We start from the raw sequence: 22,511 nt of genomic DNA on the forward strand, positions 1-22,511 counted from the left end.
TTTTGGTTTCTTTCGCAGCTGTCATCACCAATCTGCAAGCGTTTCTGAGGGTCATTTTTCTGGCTAGCGCCGAAGACTTCGAGCAATACTACACGCATCTGACTTCCTTCGCGGAAAACCTACAAAGACGACGGTCGGATAGATTGTGACAATACCACAAGTAGTTTTAGATGTTTGAAACGCTACAGTTGATGAACGTCTCTACGCTGCAGCAGTACCAGAATGTTGAATTAAAGTTGCTGTTTTCTTCATATTTTTTTTTTCTAGAATCTCAACCGGTTACAGCTACCGATTACAGCAGAGATGAGCGGAATTCTCTCAGAAAGTTACCTATAAAAATAAACGTTGATATTAAAACATGTGCAGTTCTAATTCATTTTAGTCTTCTTTGGATCAAAGCCCTTGTCCTACTAACAATATATTTTCTCACATCATCCCCATATAGCTTACTTGCCGTTGGCATATATGGATCGGAGCCAGTCGGCATCAGCTTCCAGTAGTAGTGGAACGGGAGGTCCCAAACCGAGAATCAAGTCGTTCAGCCGATTGAGTACTCTTAGTTCGACACGGGGTGCCGGCGTTGATGGATTCACGTTTCCCTTACAGACGGCGGATGAAATCGAACGGCTAGAGGTGGCCGTTCGAGAGGACCGGACGCTATGGAATCAGTATGTGAGTACGGACGGGGGTCACAATGGCATTTCTTGGTTGTCAGTTTCCCGGATGAGCATTTCTCAGAAAGAGTTCAGTGAAGTACTAGATTGAAAGTAGTGAGCTGGATTATTGTATGGTGAAACGATTGATTGATTTGTCTTTATTAGAGAGACTTTCAGCCCTTGGCTGGTTCGTCTCTTATGGTGAAACGATCAATTCTCCATTTCTGCAATGAAATGGTGCAAACAGCGTGGGTTATATGATCTGTTGTCTAATTTGCTGCTGTTTGAGCAAAAGTTTGGGAATCTGTGTTGTTGAAGTTACAAGAAATAAATAATACAACAACGCAATTACCCAAGCTTTTGCTCAAACATCATCAAATTAGTCAAGAATTGATCATCTCACCATACAAAAATCCAGCTCACTACTTTCAATCTAGTACTTCACTGATTGTATTTTATTGAAAATTTTGTGCTATCGTGCTCCATAGTCACAACACTTGAAATTATTTCAATTATCTCATTTACACACTATGAAAGCCTAAGTAAAATTATATAATATGCTTAGGCACGATCAGTGGAGCACTAGACTTTTAGTGGTATGCTGGATTTGTGTATGGTTAGATGCAATATTTTCCGTTTCTTCAATGAAATGGTGCGAGCAGCGTTGGAATTATGACTTCTTGCCTAATGTCATTCTGTTTGAGCACAATCGGTGGAGTACTAGATTACAGCTGGATTTTTGTATGATTTGATGATAAATTCTTCGTTTCTACTATGGAATGGTGCAAATAGCATCGATATTCAGATTTCTTACCTAATTTGGCGCTGTTTAAGAGGCAAGAAATTGTAATAACAAAATGAGTATGTTTAGACGAATTGTGACGAGAAAGCACTGGCCAGTGTTGCATCATTCAAGATAAAATGACGACGAAATCGACATGGGTATCATTGAGAGACCATCAAAATAAAGCTTCGCTATGACAAAAGGTAACTCCCCTGAAGCAGATCACAAATCAGAACTATCGCATTGGAGAAAGCATGTAAGCGTATCTTACGGTGATCATGAAGAACTACAAACAAACTGAAGAACTCCGGAGTCCAGATGCAAGAATGTCTGAATGTTGTCGTCATTTTTCGCAGACTACCGGATATGTTCAACCCGTTCGCAATGGGGCACGTTCGGTGCAGTACTAGATTTGAAGTAATGAGTTGAATTTTTGTATGGTGAGAAGGTCAATTCTCCGTTTCTGCAAAGAAATGGTGCAAAAAGCGGGGGTATTCTGATTCCTTGCCCAATTTGATGCTGTTTGAGCAAAACTTTGGATAACTATGTTGTTTATGTTGCAAGAAATGGAGAAAACAACAGCACTGTTGCCCAAAGTTTTGCTCAAAGAGCACCAAATTAGGCAAGGAATCATAATACCCACGCTTTTTGCACCATTTCTTTGCAGAAACGGAGAATGGGGCACGTTCGGTGTAGTACTAGATTTGTAGTAATGAGCTGAATTTTAGTATGGTGAGAAGGTCAATTCTCCGTTTCTGCAATGAAATGGTGCAAAAAGCGTGGGTATTATGATTCCTTGGCTAATTTGATGCTGTTTGAGCAAAACTTTGGATTACTATGTTGTTTATGTTGCAAGAAATGGATAGAACAACAACACTGTTGCCCAAAGTTTTGCCCAAACAGCATCAAATTAGGAAAGGAATCATAATACCCACGCTTTTTGCACCATTTCATTGCAGAAACGGAGAATTGACCTTCTCACCATACTAAAATTCAGCTCATTACTACAAATCTAGTACTTCACCGATCTGTCCTATTGACCTTCTCACCATACTAAAATTCTGCTCATTACTACAAATCTAGTACTTCACCTAGCTGTCCTATAGCCTTAGAAGCTCGCAATTAATAAGAACTCACGCTTGAAATTGTGAAGGTAAAACTTGTTGTCAAATTAGTGGAGTAGTCTAAACAGAAGGAAGAAATGGACGAAGAGGCTCTGAATATCGGATGCAGAGGTAAGCAGCAGAAATCAGTACTACGTAGCCTGCTACTTGTGTGGAATGCAAGGTCATCGGAAGAAAGATTGTCGAGCATACTTAACGGAAAAAAATGCCAACGAAAAGTTTGTAAAGCAGCCAAGCAAAGAAAGGGCAAAGGCAATAGCTAAAAATTAGGAAAACAAAGCGTCTAAAGTGACGGTAATCCTGGATTGTGGACTGCGGTGCGACTTCCCACTCCTCCAACGATCCTGCGTTTGGATAAAACTGCGTTCGATCATTTCTGTTGCAGATGGAAAAGCGATTCGTATTGGCGTTGTGATTCGATTTGTCGACAGTAATGATAACAGTATGTAATCTACGCCCCAGAGTTGAAAGGAAATCTGATATCAGTGACTAAGCTTGCAGAGAAACGTGTCCGTACCGTGTTTGATGACAAAATATGCCGTATGCTTTTAATGGAACTGAAACAGCAACGGCAGATCCAGTTAGTGGCCTGTATCGGCTGAGTGGAGGACTCGATGGCGAACAATCGTCAACATAACAGAGATTGCCAACACTTGAGGTACCCCAGACTCCACCACAGAGATACAGATGTCCTAGGTTAGAACGAAAGCACCGGGATGCAAGTAAAGAATTGCGCCGCTAACGTGCAAGTGTATTGAACCGTAATAGACGATCATAGTCGCTAGACGATGGTATATTTTCCGAAGGAGAAATCGGAAGTTGACGACTGAATTCGTGAGTAAGTACGTTTTGAAGAAAACCAATTTGGCAGAAAGTGGCTAATCTGATAGGTGAGGCTTGATAGACAGTTACACGTCTCGAATCCCGCGGTGGCATCTTTGCATTGCTTACCAAAGATCCATAAAAATCCTAGCGGAATGAGGCCAATCTCTTGCAACATCAGTATGCCTACATGGCAGCATGACTGGTGAGCGAACTGAAAAAAAAAAATATCCCGTAAAACATGAAAAAAGCATGAAAATTTCAGTGGATTCTGAGAAGAATGTTGGTCTCGTTCGATGTCACGGCACTGTTTCCGAGTGTACCCGTCAACGAAGCCCGAGAAAACCTGCATCGTCATTTGGAACGTAACCGTGTTCTTTCAAATCATACCGAATTGTATCTCTCCGTAGCCCAGGTGTGTATGCACCAGATTTTTTTTCACCTTTGGGCTCAGAATGGGTAGCAAGCTATCCCCATTGCTAACGAACCTCTTCAAGAGCGAACGAAGCTCAAAAGAAGTTGTTTCCCAGGATCTGGCGGCGTTACGTTGACGATAATTTTGCTCCGGTTAAGGCACGATACCTGGATCAAACGATACCTGGATGTTAAACTCCCAACACCAAACCAATAAAATTCACTGAAGTAAAGGAAGTAAACGGAAGACTCCTCTTTCTCGATCTGTTAATTAGCAGAAAATAAGGCAGCACGTTGAAGTTCTGGATCTACGCCAACCTACCTCCACCGATAGATACGTCACATCGGACTCCAATTACTTCGGTGCCCAGAAACAAGCCGCCTTCCACTCTATGGTACACCGGTTGTTCAACGTACGTATGGCGATGGAAGTGTTCTAAGAAGAGAAAACCGTATTTATTCAGCAGCCGAAGCGAATGGGTACGACAGATCTTTTGTGGATAAAATCACCCAAAAACACAAGTGCAAAACACATCCCGACAGTTTAAGGTGAAATGGGAGCGTGTCCAGGTGCATTTTTGACTCGCGTTTCTGAGAGCACCGATCTCGTCAACCACAAAATGCCTCAAAATGAAAATGCTACTCAATGTTTACCGCGAGTGAGCAAGGCTACTCATTGCTTTTTCAGTTCTGTTTGTTGCTTTGATGACTAGATCCGTGCTTTCGGTATTTGCAAGGCAGCCATTGTGACGGCCATCTTTGGATTCGCTCATATATGTCCTTAACCACCCTAGTCAAACTCCAAAGAAAGAAGTCAAAAGAGTCAACCAGCCATTTTACCCTAAAATAACGAACCTCATAAAACCACACTACTTGACAAGGGTTACACGTTGTTCACAAAAGTGAAAACACTCTGCGTGACCTGTTTTACAACCTCAAAGACAAGGTTCCACCTGACGAGCAGTCTGGCATATCCCTTTCGTGACGAACCAACACAATTGTGCTGTTGAGCGGTAACAGTTTTGTATATTTTTTTCATCTGTTTAGACTTTGTTTTATATGATGTAAATTGTTCCACTAATTCAGCCATTACTTATACTTGTATGTGTGAAATAAACTTTTGTTTACGTTGCCTGTAAAATTTACCACAACAAGGTAAACAAAAAGTGGTCAAAAACGGTAAAACATGAAAAAGTTTTATCTATCGCATATTATTTATTTCCGATTTATCTACGTAGTCAACGCTAGAAATCAAAAGATAAAGAGTAGTTCTTTCAAATGAGTAAAAATAATAATTACTTTTTTGGGAAATCTAAGAGTTCTGGAGAGCCAAAGTTGAGCAATTTGTATGGAGATTTCACTTTTTTGCGCTCCGTCACGAAAGGGATATACCAGATTTCATGCAAAGAGTATCCGGCGATTTACATTGGACAAACCCGTCGGAAAGTCAAAGTCCGCATAAGAGAACATAAATTCAAAAGCACTTCCCTCTTGTTGCAAAAGATCGTCAATTATACTTTTAAAAATTTAAATAATACTTTGTCTTACCACGGAAATCAATCAATATGAATGGCTTTACAAGTTTGTGTAAGAAGTAGAAAGCTCGTATCCGTTTGTTTTGTTGCATTCCTTCGTGCCACTGTTCCATGGTTGTATGACTCAGCGTCATAAGATTTGATAAATGCAAACAAGAAAAGGTTTGTCGTTACGTCTTTAGAAACTATGACTATGTTATGAAAAGAATGGAAAATATTTATGATAATCGTCGTTATCGTCATGATATCATGACTCGTAGTGAAGTGGAAAATTTTAAGATTGTATGAATTTTCGTCACGTTTTCGTAAACGGATTTTGTCCCCCACGAAGTTCCTGTACGATCGTGATGAAATTAATGATTTCATGCAATTTTACGAGGCCTAAAATGACTATGGACTATGGAGAGGCTGCGCATCAAGATGTGCCAGAAGTTGAGCATCAACTTTGTAATGAATCTAGCGTAACAGCGACAGTCCGTCGATAAGGATATGGATATGGAGAAATGTAATGATAGATGGTGTCTTCCCGTGAGAACGTGACCGAACCAGGTACCAGCCAGGGTATAAAACAATATAGTGCCAGTGGGTCTAGATGGAGGATTATGATCTAGTTAATGCTCCGGTCGTAAAACAAGTAACTTTTCGGATTGTTTTAACATTCGCAAGAAGGGAACGGATGCTGCTGCATCATGGGCCACAGAAGCAACCTCCAGGATCCAAGAACAGCAATCCCAACGACGCGTGCAGACTACGAAAAAGTCTCCATGGACCAAAATAAGCAGCGAGAGCTTGGGATAATAAAATTAATGACATATTCAGGAAATGGGGCACGTTCGGTGTAGTACTAGATTTGTAGTAATGAGCTGAATTTTTGTATAGTGAGAAGATCAATTTTCCGTTTCTGCAATGAAATGGTGCAAAAAGCGTGGGTATTATGATTCCTTGCCTAAATTGATGCTGTTTGAGCAAAACATTGGATAACTATGTTGTTTATGTTGTAAGAAATGGAGAAAACAACAATACTGTAACTCAAAGTTTTGCTCATACAGCATCAAATTAGGCAAGGAATCATAATACCCTCGCTTTTTGCACCATTTCATTGCAGAAACGGATAATTGACCTTCTCACCATACTAAAATTTAGCTCATTACTACACATCGTTCAAACAAACCAATTTTCTATAATTCAAATGTCTTGTTGAAGGGCGGCACAATCAAGAGCAAAGCTGATGATACGGTAGATATTTAGATCATCTGCGTATAGGAGGTGGTGCAAATTCAGTCTTTCGCTCAGGACATTAATAAAAATTATGAAGACAAGAGTAACACGGTGGCTCCCTTGCGGAGCGCCAGATGAAGTTTCAAAGCAAGCAGACTTAGCAAATCCCAGTTTAACGTTCACGAACCAGATTGGAAAACCAAGTCGCTCGAGTTTTTTCAACGTTATCGGCCTAGAATTCGAAACGTCATGAATATAGCTTTGTAGATTGGCGTGATTGCAGCGAACTTCTAGACATCCGGAAAGACAGCTGACGATAACGAAATGTTTAATATTCGGCAAAGGGGAGATCCAAGTTCATTAGCGCATCGTTGAATAAACGCTGGAGACAATTTATCCGGTCCAGGACTTTTGGACGCATCCAAGGAGTTTAAAGCATTGGTGACGTCAGCTATAGTGAACGTGAGAATCGGAAAATGAATGTTGACATGACAGATAATTCAACAATTCTGGCGAATCCGGAGGAGAATCTGCGTTGTAAAAGGGTTTAAAATAGTCAACTAAAAGCACCAGTGATCCTACGGTGTCTTGATTGGTTCTATCGCTGAATCTCCGAGGAAATCAATAGTACACGTTCGGTGTAGCACTAGAATTGTAGTAATGAGCTGAATTTTTGTATGGCGAGAAGATGAATTCTTCGTTTCTGCAATGAGATGGTGTAAAAAGCGTGGGTATTATGATTCCTTGCCTACTGTTCGAGTGCACGATGGACCCCAAGCTACAACCCTGCCACCACAAACAACCCATACGGTCAACAATGGCATTCCAATCGGCTAGCCAGCATCTACCTAGATGGTACAGCGACGTTCAGCTACCTGCACCTAACCGAACCACTAACCGACCAACGTAAAGATCAAGCTCTCGCAGTGGTAACGATCATATGATCTCCCAATGCGATCTCCAGCATCCTGCTCAAATCCATCACCATCATCGTCATCACCATCATCAACCGCCGTAGGAGTGATAAGGAGGGCTGGACCTTGGTGATAAGAGAAATAAAATTCGCTCATGAGAACTAGGGCACAAATCATCGCATCGAGTGTTCAGAGGACTGACGGACCGGACGAGTCGGAGCGATAGTCAGTCCACATCCAACCGGCAACCAACCACCATTGGTAGCGGAGCCACGGCCGTTCGTTTGTAAATCTCGTATTTTAGTGTGTTAGTTGATAAGAAGTAATTAAATAGTTGATAAGTACAATAAACCCAAGTTTGCATGTCCGCGAGTTTCTGGAATAAAGTGACGTGTTTAAATCAACGTCACGAGTTTACAGTTAATTGGGAATTAGCGAAAAACCCAAAGCAAACGCCCTAAGGCTGAAGACGTGCTTCTTAATCCAAGTGAACCAAATCGTCTGTGTGGCTGGACCCAATCAATTTATCGATGTTGGGGGCTGGAATTTTCACCACTGTTCGCTACGGAGCTGTCTAACGAAGGTAACCGGATCCTCCCCCAAACATTTTGGTCCTTCGAGCCGGATTGGGACCACACCGGACTCTGGACTAAGGACAACACGGAAGCCTTGACACTGGGTTGAGGCTGGAACCGGCGCACGGGTCGCCATCGTTTGTGGATTGTGAACGCCATCACTTTGAGGAACAATTCGTTGGGCTTTGTTCGAGACTGGCGTTGACCAAAGGATCGCCATCATCTTGAGTACGCCATCACTCCGAGGAACCATTAGGCTGATTCGCGCTCAGCCCTTAGCGTCGTCTTAGCGGAATTTTCACCACTGTTCGCTACGGAGCTGTCTAACGAAGGTAACCGGATCCTCCCCCAAACACCTACATTGGTGCTGTTTGAGCAAAACTTTGGGTAACTGTGTTGTGGAAGTGGCAAGAAAATGAGAAAACAACAACACTTACCCAAAGTTTAGCTCAAGCACCATCAAATTAGACAACGAATCATAATACCCACGCTTTTTGTACCATTTCATTGCAGAAATGGAGAATTGAAGTTCTCGTCATACTGAAATTCAGCTCATTACTTCAATTCTAGTACTTCACCGATTGTGTCCTATTGGAGAAATCGAGTACCGATTTGAATTTCAGCGGAATACATCACACTAGCATAAAGTCTTCAAGATCTTCCATGGAAGCGCAAACTGATGGATGACCTGGACAAACCGTTCAAGCTGTGGTTGAAGCTACACATGTATGCGTTAACGAAGCAGACAGCTTGTAAAGAATGAAGTTGTTAAACCATTCAATATTGCCCGACAGACAAAATGGAAATCTATTACCCCTCTAGACATGCCCTATATCCACCAGATCTTGTTGTACTCGGTCCAACCATCGTGCCTGTTGAGCTTCTCACCTTCTTGTACTGATCGGTATCTGTAACAAACATTATTCTAGTACTGTACTTCCATTTTGAGAACGCGTTTTATATACATACGTATATATCCCTTTCGTGACGAACCAGCACATCAGTGCTGTTGAACGATAACAGTTTTGCTTGTTTTTTCATCTGTTTAGTCTTTGTTTTAGCCTCAGCATACGCGCAGAACCTCGAAGCCGCGTTGCCAGACGAGGGCGAGCTCGATGAGGCCCCTCTAGAGGACTGCTGGAGTACAGTGAAAGCAGCCATCAACGACGCAGCCGAGAGCACCATCGGGTACGTGGAACGGAATCGACGGAACGAATGGTTCGACGAAGAGTGCAGAACGGTTTTGGAGGAGAAGAACGCAGCGAGGGCGGTAATGCTGCAGCAAGGGACTCGACAGAACGTGGAACGTTACAAACAGAAGCGGAAACAGCAGACCCGCCTCTTTCGGGAGAAAAAGCGCCGCCTGGAAGAAGCGGAGTGTGAAGAAATGGAACTGCTGTGCCGTTCCCAAGAAACACGGAAGTTCTATCAGAAGCTCAACGCATCCCGCAACGGCTTCGTGCCGCGAGCCGAAATATGCAGGGATAAAGACGGAGGCCTCTTGACGGACGGACGTGAGGTGATCGAAAGGTGGAAGCAGCACTTCGATCAGCACCTGAACGGCGTGGAGAACGTAGGCACGGGAGCCCACGGCAACGGAAGGAACGACGACGCCAGTGCAGCGAAGGACGGAAATGAACCAACTCCCACGCTGAGGGAAGTTAAGGATGCCATTCACCAGCTCAAAACCAACAAAGCAGCTGGTAAGGATGGTATCGCAGCTGAACTCATCAAGATGGGCCCAGAAAAGTTGGCCACCTGTCTGCATCGGCTGATAGTCAGGATCTGGGAAACCGAACAGCTACCGGAGGAGTGGAAGGAAGGGGTAATCTGCCCCATTCACAAGAAAGGCGACCATTTGGAATGTGAGAACTTCAGGGCGATCACTATTTTGAATGCTGCCTACAAAGTGCTATCCCAGATCATCTTCCGTCGTCTGTCACCTAAAACAAATGAGTTCGTGGGAAGTTATCAAGCCGGCTTCATCGACGGCCGGTCGACAACGGACCAGATCTTTACCGTACGGCAAATCCTCCAGAAATGCCGTGAATACCAGGTCCCAACGCACCACCTGTTCATCGACTTCAAAGCGGCATACGATAGTATCGACCGCGCAGAGCTATGGAGAATCATGGACGAAAACGGCTTTCCTGGGAAGCTGACTAGACTGATTAAAGCAACGATGGACGGTGTGCAAAACTGCGTAAAGGTTTCGGGTGAACTATCCAGTTCATTCGTATCTCGCCGGGGACTGCGACAAGGTGACGGGCTCTCATGTCTACTCTTCAACATCGCGCTGGAAGGTGTGATGCGACGAGCCGGGCTCAACAGCCGGGGAACGATTTTCACAAAATCCGGTCAATTTGTGTGCTTTGCGGACGACATGGACATTATCGCTAGAACATTTGGAACGGTGGCAGAGCTGTACACCCGCCTGAAACGCGAAGCAGCAAAGGTCGGACTGGTGGTGAATGCCTCAAAAACAAAGTACATGCTGGTAGGCGGAACCGAAAACGACCGGATCCGTCTGGGTAGTAATGTTACGATAGACGGGGATACTTTCGAGGTGGTGGAGGAATTCGTCTACCTCGGATCCTTACTGACGGCTGACAACAACGTGAGCCGAGAAATTCGGAGGCGCATCATCAGCGGAAGTCGGGCCTACTATGGGCTCCAGAAGAAACTGCGGTCGAAAAAGATTCACCCACGCACCAAATGCACCATGTACAAAACGCTAATAAGACCGGTGATCCTCTACGGGCACGAGACATGGACCATGCTCGAGGAGGACCTACAAGCACTCGGAGTTTTCGAGCGACGCGTGCTAAGAACGATCTTCGGCGGTGTGCAGGAGAACGGTGTGTGGCGGAGAAGGATGAACCACGAGCTCGCTGCACTTTACGGCGAACCCAGCATCCAGAAGGTGGCCAAAGCCGGAAGGATACGTTGGGCAGGGCATGTTGCAAGAATGCCGGACAACAACCCTGCAAAGCTGGTGCTTGCAACGGATCCGGTTGGCACAAGAAGGCGTGGAGCGCAGAGAGCACGATGAGCGGACCAGGTGGAGCGTGACTTGGCGAGCATTGGGCGCGACCGAGGATGGAGAGCGGCAGCCACAAACCGAGTATTGTGGCGTACTATTGTTGATTATGTCTTGTCTTAATGATGTTGAACAAATAAATGTATGTATGTAGTCTTTGTTTTAAATGATGTGAATTGTTTCAAAAATCCAGCCATGTATGTGTGCAAAAAAACTTTTGTTTACGTTGCGTCTAAGATTTACCACAACATGTTAAACAAAAAGTGGACGAAAACCAAAGTTGAGCCATTTGTATGGAGATTTCACTCTTTTGTGCTCCGTCCCGAAAGGGATAAATGCTATACGTTCAATGTCTACTGCAAAACAGAAAAAAATGTCATTAAAATTCAAATTGTTTTCAAAATCAAAACTATCTCGAACCTGTGCTGCCGCCACTCGCATAACAGTTCCATCTTTGCTGGGTTTCCTATTCATATGGGACTGTTTTGCGAATGAAGGTAGTGTGTCTGAACTCTAATAGATTCCAAATGCAATACTGGAGTATCTATTTTGGTTCATTCACCAAAGATTCATGAAGTTTGGAGTGGCACATGTCTACTTTTGACAAACCTATCCAAGTAATTATTTAGCACTATATTTCGCCTGTTTCGGCTCACAGATTAGACGGCCAACATAGAGTATATTAGCCCCTTTATAGCACTATATCAACTTCGAGGCGGTTATACCGTCAGTGTACCAGTAGCCGCTCATGACCCAATAGCCGCTCACTGTTGCAAATATTAAGTTTACACGCATAAATACACTTTTTTCGGTGCTGATATTCTTGGACAATATAAGTTATACGAGAGCAAAGCCATTTTATGCAATATTTACCGGATAACATAAATTTTAAAAACAAAACAATGAAATTTTTTGAGCGGTTATTGGGCCCAAAAAAGCTGTAGCTAATTTCATGTGTTCCAATAACCGCTCACGCAAAAAAATACGTCAAAATCGTAAAATCTGCCGATTTTAGTACACAGTGTGTTTAATCCCTATTATACACTCCTACGGAACAGGAAAAAATAATTGTAAAAACATAGAGTTGCAAAAATAATGCACTTTTCCGCAAAAGTCTATTTAAAAGATGGCATGAATTTGTTCGTGAGCGGAATTAGGACCACTTTGGTCTCACACCAAATGTAATAAAATCATACTTTTATGAAAAGTTTTACATAAGTCTTGATTTGTATCTGATTGCACTTTTTTTTTTTCTTTTTTTTTATTTTTTTTTTTTATTATTAACAAACAAACAAACATAATACATTATATGGATACACTTCCAGTGAGATATGGGTTTTCTCTTTGAAGGAAGTGCTTTCTATGCTACTTTACAATGCTATAATATTTTTAAAAACTACAGTAATTATGTATTGCGTGAACGATGGCATGATGTAGATGGTGGGCGGTTGGCGGTGAGTGGCAGGCGTGGCGGTGGGCTGATTGTGGCGATGGTGGTGGGAGGCGGCTGGAGGCGAGAAAAAGTAGATGCGGAACAAGTAAATGTTTTGGCAACGGGTGTTTATGGGGCAACGTGGTTGGCGGTTCATTATAACATGAATGTAGACATATGTTCTTTCAAGTGCTTCCTCAATCTTAGTTTAAAACAGTTGTAGCTAGGAGATTTACACCATACAGGTAACCCATTATACAGCGTGCTTCCTGCATGAACAAACTTTTTGCGACCAAACTCCGAATTCAGTCGTTGCAGGACAAGATTTCCGTCATGCCTTGACTCTCGAATCCGCGTAACTCTTCTCAAGAGCGTGTTATGATGAGTGGCGTTGTCGGAGAGGATCTTCCAAACTTGCATTAGTGTTTGATAGTTGTAAAGAGCCTTTACAGGTAGTATCGAGTCATGGGATTCCTTGTAGAGATCGAGGGTAGGATATAGCCGTGGTCTTCCGTAAATAATTTTCAGGCATCTGTTTTGGATTACCCGAAGCTCTTTTAACACCGATATACTGGCTGTACCCCAGCATGTGACTAGGTATTGAAGTCTACTATGGAACAGCGCATGATAGAGCTTTAGTAACCATTTTCTGGGTATAAAGCTGGATATCTTACGAAAAACTCCACAGATGGAACTTAACTTGTTTTTGAGGTCATTGATGTGTGCGGTCCATTTCAAGGTAGAATCCAGTTTAAGGCCAAGGAACAAATACTCTGTAACCTCCTCAATTTGGCATCCTTGGATTTGCAAAGCGTCGCGTACAGGCAGTTGTTTTTTAGGTGAATGAAAGATCATATACTTAGTCTTTCTGAGGTTGAGCGATAGCAGATTTGTATCAAAAAAATCCTTCAGAAGCACGATGTCATACTCTATTTGTCTTTGCAGGTCGTCGATGTTGTTTGCTTCATAGAGCAACGAAGTGTCATCGGCGAAGAGGCGGAGCTTTCCTTTCAGTGGCAGCTTCGATATGTCATTGATGAAAAGCAGGAAAAGGATCGGCCCAAGATTGCTACCTTGGGGAACCCCTGTTGTAATTACACCTGGAGAGCTTTTGTTACTTCCTATGGCAACAAACTGATGCCGGTCCGTGAGGTAGCTCTGAAGCAGCGATTTTGTTACTCCTCTGAAGCCCAAGATATCAAGTTTTTTGACTAGCATGCTATGGTTCACGGTGTCGAATGCCTTTTTTAGATCGATAAAAAGAGCAGCCGCGATCTTTTTGCTATCCAGTGATCCATAGATGTCGTCAACAAGATCACTACAAGCTGACAGGGTACTCGAACCACTTCTAAATCCATACTGATACGCGTATATTAGGTTGAATCTTTGGGTAAACGCAGTTATTCTAGAAGCCAGCAATTTCTCAATAACTTTGTCCAAAATCGAAAGACAAGATATTGGACGATAGTTGTTCAAATCTTTTGTATTGCCTGATTTGAATATGGGAACCACCCTGGCGAGTTTGAGGCAGTCTGGATATTGGCCGGTGTGAATTATTTCGTTGAAAACATCCGTGATCAGTTGCGCAAAGAACAGATGATGGGTTTTAATGAAGCAGGCTGGAATGTCGTCAGGTCCAGATGACTTTTTTATATCTAATTTACTGATCAGAATGACAACTTCATTGGTGGATGTAGGGTACAGGTAGAGTGAGTTTTGCTGAGGTATAAGTGTTCCAAACTTGTGGATATTTAAGTCGCTGTTTATATCAGATGCCAATAACGGACCGATATTGCAGAAATGATCGTTAAACGCTCGACAGATATTATCAGCACCAGTGACTGTTTGACCATTTAGCTCTATTGAAGATATTTGAGTATCGGCGTGCTGTTTCCCCAAACTTCGGTTAATAAATTTCCACGCAGTTTTAGCATCAGATCTGTCCAGTTGTCGGTAATAGTAATTTCGTTTGCACGTAGCTTTTGTTTGCTGAAGCAGTTTGCAGGCACGATCCAGTAGCTCTTTGTTACGCAAATTCTCGGGATTACGGCGATGTTTACGTAGCGCATTTTCTTTGATACGAATCAATTTGATTAGATCAAAGGTCATCCATGGGCAGTGCTTTTTCAGTTTTGTCTCCAACGTTACTGTCTTGGTGCATTGTGCTTTGGCTGATTGATAGGTTCTTGTCACATATTCTAATTTGTCATTTGCATTACCGCTAACTGGAAGTTGCGCACATTGCTGGGAGAAGATCTCGTTCAGTCGGTCATGATTAATTACATTTTTCGCGAAAGAGTGCTTAGTTGAAGTGCACGAAGTTTTGAATTGGGAAACAATGATACAGTGGTCACTAAGATCGTGCGAAATTGTATCGTTTACGACATCATTTGCAATATGCCCTGAGCAAACGACATGATCTAGAATATTGGCACTAGCTGGCCTTGTCGTAACAGTGTTCGTTACGAAAGCTCCATATGATTCCAACAGCCTAACGTATTCGGAGACTATGTTGTTGGATACGCGATTGACGGGAATGTTCATGTCACCAACGAGTATGCAATCTTTGCTTTTACCACCAGCAGAAAGCATTGACTCTACTGCTGACAAAAATCGTCTTGAATCAAAGCTTGGAGGTCTGTAAACCGCGTGCAATTGAACAGGCTTGCTATCAATTTGCAACGAGAGGTGGATATGGTGAAAACCGTCGAAGACCCTGTTCGCACATAGTGTGTATTTCAAGTCCTTCCGAATAAAAACCGCCAGCCCTCCATGTGACTCATCCCTGCATGAGAAGATTCCGAAGTATCCATCGAGTGAAAACAGCTTTGCAGTATCCGTCTTTAACCACGTTTCTCCCAAAACAACTACATCTACCCGTTTCCCATACCTATCCAATAATTCGCCAACCGCATCAAATTTGCCAAGCTCATTCATGCCCCTAATGTTCAGTTGAATAATTGTCAGAGCGAGCTTCGTTATCATTCTGTCTTTATTTCTCAACCACGAATCAATACAATCAAAAGCTTTATTAACATACATTTTAAACGGATATCCAAACTGGCCGTTTTAGCACACAAATTCAACGCCGCTTTGATGCTGGTTCCTGGATTGGTGAAGATTGCATAGATGAAGTCGAGTTGTTGAAATTCCTTTTTGAACCGGTTCGCTGTAACCCTTGGACATCAGAACGGGAGCGGATGATTTCAGGTTTCGATGTTTCTGTCTTTTTCGCTAATATCACACCATTGCGACCAGGCCAGACGTATTTGAAATTAAGACTCTCTTGTACCTCTCTCACTTGCCGATATAGATCCATACCACGCGAAGTCATCTCATCTCTGAGCATGAGTTTCCTTGCGGGGGCAGACAACGTCGGATCTATTGACGAAGACATTAGTGGACCATGATTCCGTTTTTGGTAGAACAGATCTTCCTTATATTGCTCATTCGAAAACACTATCTTAATTGGCATCGCATCCTTGTTTCGCTGCTTCGGATCACTTGCAGAAAGTCGTTTCACTTCCACGATTGCTCCTACCGGTAATTCGTACCCAATAGCGGTTGATAGATTTTCGACTATTTGTTTCACGTTTTCATCTTTCTTTGTAGGCATTCCTAACAAAATAGCATTTTTTGACAAAGCTATCCGGTTACAACGATCCACTTCCATCTCGAGTTCATTCACCGTACGACTCAACTCCTGATGTTTTTCCTTCATCTCATTGGCTCCAGATTTCAAGACGGCTTGTTCCACTTTCAATGACTTCACCTCAGCCAAGAAAGTATCCAGTTGATTGGAGAGAAAACTTTGGAATCGTTCCACTTCGGCGATCGTGCTCTTCATATCCTGTACCTCGGCACGCGTTCCTTGGACCTCCCTAAGCACCGTACGTAACTCGTTCAGAACTTGTGAATCAGCTGAAGATCCCCGTGATGACCTTTGATGAAATTCCTGGCACTCAAGCGAACAAAAGTAATCCTGGTCCCTCAGTTTCCTTATTGCAGCACCAAAAATATTTCGGCACTTGAAATGCTCACTTTTGTGGCACTGCATACACTCGATCACTTTTTTCGGATCCTTTTCCTCCTTATTGCAAGAGATGCAGATGATATCTTCGGACATTGTTTACGATATATACAGGAACGACAACAGAACGATGGAACGTAGAGTGACAAAATACTTTCAAAGAACTCCGACAACAAAAGCTAACAGCACACAGCGACCGTATATTTGAAATATTTCATGTGGTATATACACACAACGCACAGCACCTATCACAAACAGTAATGACAAAACTGATTTTGGCCCTCAATGGATGATTTATGGAGCGATATGTGACAAACTGAATCGTTTTAAATATAGCGTTTGGATTAATAGTTGCTTTGGATAACACGTCCACCGATGATCCGTGAGATGGTTATTCGACTCCTCGATGACTCAATCGTTGATTTTCTAGATTTCACTTTTTTTATCCAATTAAAAACAGAGCGTATGCAGAAGTAGATTAGGCTATGACAGTGTTGCCAGATATGATTGAACTAACATAAAATGGAAAAACATTACAAATTGGTTTAACAGTCATTCAACAGATGATGTTTTTCTGCGAAACTGGCCTTAGATGAGCGGAATCTGGTACCCTGATGGTAGTGCCGTTTTCTAAGTAACCACTGAACACTATTATAGGACAGTTCGGTGAAGTACTAGATTTGTAGTAATGAGCTGAATTTTAGTATGGTGAAGGCCAATTCTCCGTTTCTGCAATGAAATGGTGCAAAAAGCGTGGGTATTATGATTCCTTGCCTAATTTGATACTGTTTGAGCAAAACTTTGGACAACAGTGTTGTTGTTTTCTCCATTTCTTGCAACATAAACAACATAGTAATCCAATGTTTTGCTCAAACAGCATCAAATTGGGCAAGGAATCATAATACCCACGCTTTTTTCACCATTTCATTGCATAAATGGAGAATTGGCCTTCTCACCATACTAAAATTCAGCTCATTACTACAAATCTAGTACTACATCGAACGTATCCCATTGTTCTCTATTTGTTTGAAGAAGCTACCGTGTAAATCAGCCGTCTTATAAGTTTGCTGAAGATTTTCGACTGGAAGTTCTATGTTTTGAAGGTTTTGATTTTCTCAGTCTAGGGAATCCAAACGATTCAAACGATCAAAATGTTTTTTCGCTGAACTCTAGAATATCTATTTCATTCATTCTCCAATGATTGAATCATGAAGTATGAAGGGCTCATATGGCTTTTAGATGGGCAATATGACACGTTCGGTGTAGTACTAGAATTGTAGTAATGAGCTGATTTTTTGTATGGTGAGAATGTGAATTCTCCGTTTCTGCAAGGAAATGATGAAAAAAGCGTGGGTATTATGATTCATTGCCTATAATTTAATGATGTTTGGGCAAAACTTTGGGTTACTGTTTTGTTTAAAAAATTGCAAGAAATGGAAACAACGACAACAATGTTGCCCAAAGTTTTGCTCAAACAGCATCAAATTTGGCAATAAATCGTAATATCCACGCATTTTGCATCATTTCCTTGCAGAATCGGAGAATTCACCTTCTCACCATTCAAAAATTCACAATACAACAAATCTAGTACTTCCTAATTGCGTCCTATTTAGAGAATGTCAGATCCCTCATATTACATAATATTAACTTCCGCGCAATGTGGTTACTTGGGTATGGATCAAGTCTGAAAATGTAATCCGGGAATGCACTCTCAAATGCGGTACCAGATCAGCATACTGATCAATCCCAACTCCATTCCTATTTTCAAACAGGTGGAATACCTACGGGACAAGAAAACCGAAATCATGGACATCCCGAGTGTGATGAAGCTGCTGTTCCTGGACGAAGCCCTCGATGGATACAACTTCAACGGCATTCAGGGCCGCAAGATGCAGAAGCGTCCGCTCAAAATGTACGCCATCTTCATCGATTGTATGCTGGGTGAGTATTCTCTTGGTGTGGGTGGTGTAGTTCATTGACCATTGAAGTACCAGAGGCTGTTAGAAGAAGGTGGCAACCCCATATGTTGATATTTTTCCACAGAGGCTTGGCGGCAACAGGTGCTCGATATTGGACACTTGCAAAAAGAGATCAGCATCGGGATTACGGCATCCAAGCGGCGCATACGGGTGAAACGATGCCGCGAAAAGAAGCACATAAGGCGAATGGCGGCTTCGAACTTGAACTTTGCCTTGGTTGACGAAGATGAGCCCGAGTACATTACTATTGTCGACAGTTAGATTTAAATCTTGATAAATAAAAAAGTTCAGTAATAGCCTCTGCTATTTCAGTTTTGCTGTGGGACTTTGAAATCTCAAGTAACCTGTGACGTCGCTTATTTAACAACACCCGTTCCTTGCAGATGCGTGGGCCGAGTACACTGTAGAAGTACTTTGTAAAACGGTGGAAGATGCCATCCGCAAAACCCATTTCCGTCATTCGAAGCGTGTTTACCGGGCCAAGAAGGCACTCGAGGAAGAGAAACTGATATTCGAACCGAAAACAATCTACTTGGGGCATCAGCAATCACCACATTAGAATTCGAATAGAATAAAAATAAATAAAACCTCTGTACCTATGACGCGTGTTTCATTTGGAATTGGCAATCTAGTACTACTTCACCCGCCATCACTAATCGAGTGCTTTATTTTTAGTGCTCAAGCGGATCGAGCTGTTCAAACTGAGCGCACAACAAGGTGTCGACAATTTTACATTCCCCATCCCGGACAGTGATACAATTGAGCGGTTAGAGGCCGCAGTCCGGATGTTTCCCACCGTTAGGAAACAATACGTAAGTTGTTATTATTGAGTACAGGAAGTTTCCTCTTCTGGTCCCTCATGAATACATTTTCCTTGTTTTTCTCACGGAACAGATCGAGCACCTACGGCGAATCAAGGAGCAAACCCAGATGGTAACGAAAGCGTTTCCAGTTCTGTTCTCCGATGCAGCCCTGGACAACTACAACTATAATGGGACTGGTCGGAAGGAGCGTCGTCCCATGAAGGATTACCACGTGTTTCACGATTGCATGCTAGGTTCTATATCGCAAATCTTCTATTTCAGGATAACCTCTGCAGTACTAGGTGCCGAATGAGCTTCCTCAGAAGTTTTTGATAGAGTTTCCGCAAAAGCTTCCCAGAAGTCTCCGCAAGAGCTTCCCAGAAGCTTCCACAGGAGTTTCTCAGAAGCTTCCGAAAGAGCTTCCACAGAAGCTTCCGAAGGAGATTGCATAGAAGCATCCGAAGTAGCTACCACAGAAGCTTCCGAAGGAGCTTCCACAGAAGCTTCCGAAGGAGCTTCCACAGAAGCTTCCGAAGGAGCTTCCACAGAAGCTTCCGAAGGAGCTTCCACAGAAGCTTCCGAAGGAGCTTCCACAGAAGCTTCCGAAGGAGCTTCCACAGAAGCTTCCGAAGGAGCTTCCACAGAAGCTTCCGAAGGAGCTTCCACAGAAGCTTCCGAAGGAGCTTCCACAGAAGCTTCCGAAGGAGCTTCCACAGAAGCTTCCGAAGGAGCTTCCACAGAAGCTTCCGAAGGAGCTTCCACAGAAGCTTCCGAAGGAGCTTCCTCAGAATCTTCCGAAGGAGCTTCCGAAGGAGCTTCCTCAGAAGCTTCCGAAGGAGCTTCCTCAGAAGCTTCCGAAGGAGCTTCCTCAGAAGCTTCCGAAGGAGCTTCCTCAGAAGCTTCCGAAGGAGCTTCCCCAGAAGCTTCCGAAGGAGCTTCCCCAGAAGCTTCCGAAGGAGCTTCCCCAGAAGCTTCCGAAGGAGCTTCCCCAGAAGCTTCCGAAGGAGCTTCCCCAGAAGCTTCCGAAGGAGCTTCCCCAGAAGCTTCCGAAGGAGCTTCCCCAGAAGCTTCCGAAGGAGCTTCCCCAGAAGCTTCCGAAGGAGCTTCCCCAGAAGCTTCCGAAGGAGCTTCCCCAGAAGCTTCCGAAGGAGCTTCCCCAGAAGCTTCCGAAGGAGCTTCCCCAGAAGCTTCCGAAGGAGCTTCCCCAGAAGCTTCCGAAGGAGCTTCCCCAGAAGCTTCCGAAGGAGCTTCCCCAGAAGCTTCCGAAGGAGCTTCCCCAGAAGCTTCCGAAGGAGCTTCCCCAGAAGCTTCCGAAGGAGCTTCCCCAGAAGCTTCCGAAGGAGCTTCCGAGGCTTCCTTAGGAGCTTCCACCGAAGCTTCCACCGAGTCTTCCTTGGGAGCTTCCACCGAAGCTTCCGTAGGAGCTTCCACCGAGGCTTCCTTAGGAGCTTCCACCGAAGCTTCCGAAGGAGCTTCCACCGAAGCGTCCGAAGGAGCTTCTACCGAAGCGTCCAAAGGAGCTTCCACCGAAGCTTCCGAAGGAGCTTCCACCGAGGCTTCCTTAGGAGCTTCCACCGAGGCTTCCTTAGGAGCTCCCACCGAGGCTTCCTTAGGAGCTTCCACCGAAGCTTCCGTAGGAGCTTCCACCGAAGCTTCCTTAGGAGCTCTCACCGAAGCTTCCGTAGGAGCTTCCACCGAGGCTTCCTTAGGAGCTTCCACCGAAGCTTCCGAAGGAGCTTCCACCGAAGCTTCCGAAGGAGCTTCCACCGAAGCTTCCGAAGGAGCTTTCTCCGAAGCTTCCGAAGGAGCTTTCTCCGAAGCTTCCGAAGGAGCTTTCTCCGAGTTCCCACAGAATCGTCAGAAGGAGCTTTCAGAAAAGCGTCCGAAGAAGCTTCTACAAAAGCGTCCGAAGGAGCTTCCACAGATGCGTCCGCAGGAGCTTCCTTAGTAGCTTCCGCAGGAGCTTCCTCAAAAGCTTCTGCAGGAGCTTCCTCAGAAGCTGCCGAAGGAACATCGTCAGAAGATGCCTCAAAAGAAGATTTCGAAGGTGCTTTCCCAAAAGCTCACGAAGAAGCTTTTCAGAAGCTTTCCAAGAAAATTTCGCAGGAGCTTCTTCAGACGCTTCCGATGGAGCTCTCGAAGGAACATTTTCAGAAGCTTCTCAACAAGTTTCCGAAGGAACTCTCACCAAGGTTTCTGAAGATGGTGGAAGCGTCTGACGTACTAGAGCGAAACTCTAGTAGTAGCAGTACTGCAAAGGTTGATACGCATGTCCCAAAAAGTCGAAGTCTCACTCGAATCCCCTCTGTCGTCCACAGAGGCATGGCGCGTGGATGGCGTAACCGAAGAACACCTCCAGGAGAGCATCAACGTGGTCATCAAGCGGGCCGACGGCCGGAAACGGGCCAAACTGTTCAACTTCCGCCGGCGGATCTTCCAGAACGTGGGCACCATCTTCTCCAGCTATCCGGAGGGATTTCCGGACAGCTTTCCCAACATACAGTCCTAATGGGATGGCCTGGTTACGCCAGTGTGGTCGTGCAGTACTAGATTAAGACGAATGCAATATTTATTTTAGCGCGTATTTTAATGTGATTTCACATTCAGCATATTTATTTATGTATAACCTACCGAAGTATTTTCATATTTAAGGTTCATCGACATTTTAAACCGAATTCAACTGTGACATCGAAGTGACGTTTTTTAGACGCATTTTAGTTTATTTTACCGTTAATGTGAGACTGCTGTTGTACCAGAGCATTCTAGGCCCATACTAATTTTGAACATACTTGAGCAATTTTTAGATAATGGTTCATTCCATCATATCCAATCTCCGTACTATGTGATCTTTATGTTTTACATTTTATTATTTTTCAAATGGTGAAAATGTAGTAATCTAGGCAATCCCGTACGTAGTACAGCGTACTAGAATAGTATAAAATGTAAAGGGGAAGAGAAAATCCAAACAATGAAGTATCTGTGGTCAAGAACTGTTTGATGATACGAGGATGGCCTATCTCGAGTTTTTTTCGTTGTTAAATCAAATTTCTTCGTAGATTTGGTTTCCTTGAGATTGTGTTTACTGCTCAAGGGATTTTCTCAGCTAATATCTCAATTTGAACTTGCGGTTTTTGTGAGCTCTAATAAAACAGCTTGAAAGTATTTGATCTAGTACTTCGTTTTCT

At 43.5% G+C, this 22,511-nt stretch overlaps 2 protein-coding genes across 4 annotated transcripts; one reads left to right on the forward strand and one right to left on the reverse strand.

The window, feature by feature from the left end:
- The first annotated feature begins 48 nt into the window (after window positions 1-48).
- Window positions 49-22,489, forward strand: LOC134285819 (uncharacterized). Of its 3 annotated transcripts, XM_062847417.1 has the most exons (5): window positions 446-672; window positions 18,317-18,485; window positions 18,907-19,335; window positions 19,418-19,580; window positions 21,645-22,489. In XM_062847417.1, exons 1-3 carry the CDS (start codon window positions 466-468, stop codon window positions 19,080-19,082), a joined length of 552 nt encoding a protein of 183 aa, XP_062703401.1. In that variant the 5' UTR covers window positions 446-465; the 3' UTR covers window positions 19,083-19,335; window positions 19,418-19,580; window positions 21,645-22,489. The 3 variants fall into 3 exon arrangements, with proteins under 3 accessions (XP_062703400.1, XP_062703402.1, XP_062703401.1); XM_062847416.1 differs by lacking the exons at window positions 18,907-19,335; window positions 19,418-19,580; window positions 21,645-22,489 and adding exons at window positions 49-360; window positions 18,588-18,837; XM_062847418.1 differs by lacking the exons at window positions 18,907-19,335; window positions 19,418-19,580; window positions 21,645-22,489 and adding an exon at window positions 18,588-18,836 and having other exon boundaries at window positions 49-672.
- On the reverse strand, window positions 19,322-21,474 carry LOC134284099 (skin secretory protein xP2-like). Its single transcript, XM_062842387.1, has 3 exons — window positions 21,394-21,474; window positions 20,698-21,162; window positions 19,322-19,426 (listed from the first exon to the last, which is right to left on the reverse strand). The coding sequence occupies exons 1-3, from the start codon at window positions 21,472-21,474 to the stop codon at window positions 19,322-19,324; spliced, it is 651 nt and encodes a 216-aa protein (XP_062698371.1).
- Window positions 22,490-22,511: the final 22 nt, after the last annotated feature.

Source organism: Aedes albopictus, chromosome 1, assembly GCF_035046485.1.
Source record: "Aedes albopictus strain Foshan chromosome 1, AalbF5, whole genome shotgun sequence".
In the NCBI taxonomy this organism is placed as follows: Eukaryota; Metazoa; Arthropoda; class Insecta; order Diptera; family Culicidae; genus Aedes; species Aedes albopictus.

Coding starts and splice junctions, on each gene's coding strand:
- LOC134285819 (XM_062847416.1), top strand. CDS start 171: ATGTTTGAAACGCTACAGTTGATGAACGTCTCTACGCTGCAGCAGTAC. Junction 673..18,316: donor GGACGCTATGGAATCAGTAT/GTGAGTACGGAC, acceptor ATTTTCAAACAG/GTGGAATACCTACGGGACAA. Junction 18,486..18,587: donor CTTCATCGATTGTATGCTGG/GTGAGTATTCTC, acceptor ATTTTTCCACAG/AGGCTTGGCGGCAACAGGTG.
- LOC134284099 (XM_062842387.1), bottom strand. CDS start 21,474: ATGTTCCTTCGAGAGCTCCATCGGAAGCGTCTGAAGAAGCTCCTGCGA. Junction 21,163..21,393: donor AGCTTCTGAAAAGCTTCTTC/GTGAGCTTTTGG, acceptor GGGAACTCGGAG/AAAGCTCCTTCGGAAGCTTC. Junction 19,427..20,697: donor AAGACTCGGTGGAAGCTTCG/GTGGAAGCTCCT, acceptor GATTCGCCGTAG/GTGCTCGATCTGTTCCGTGA.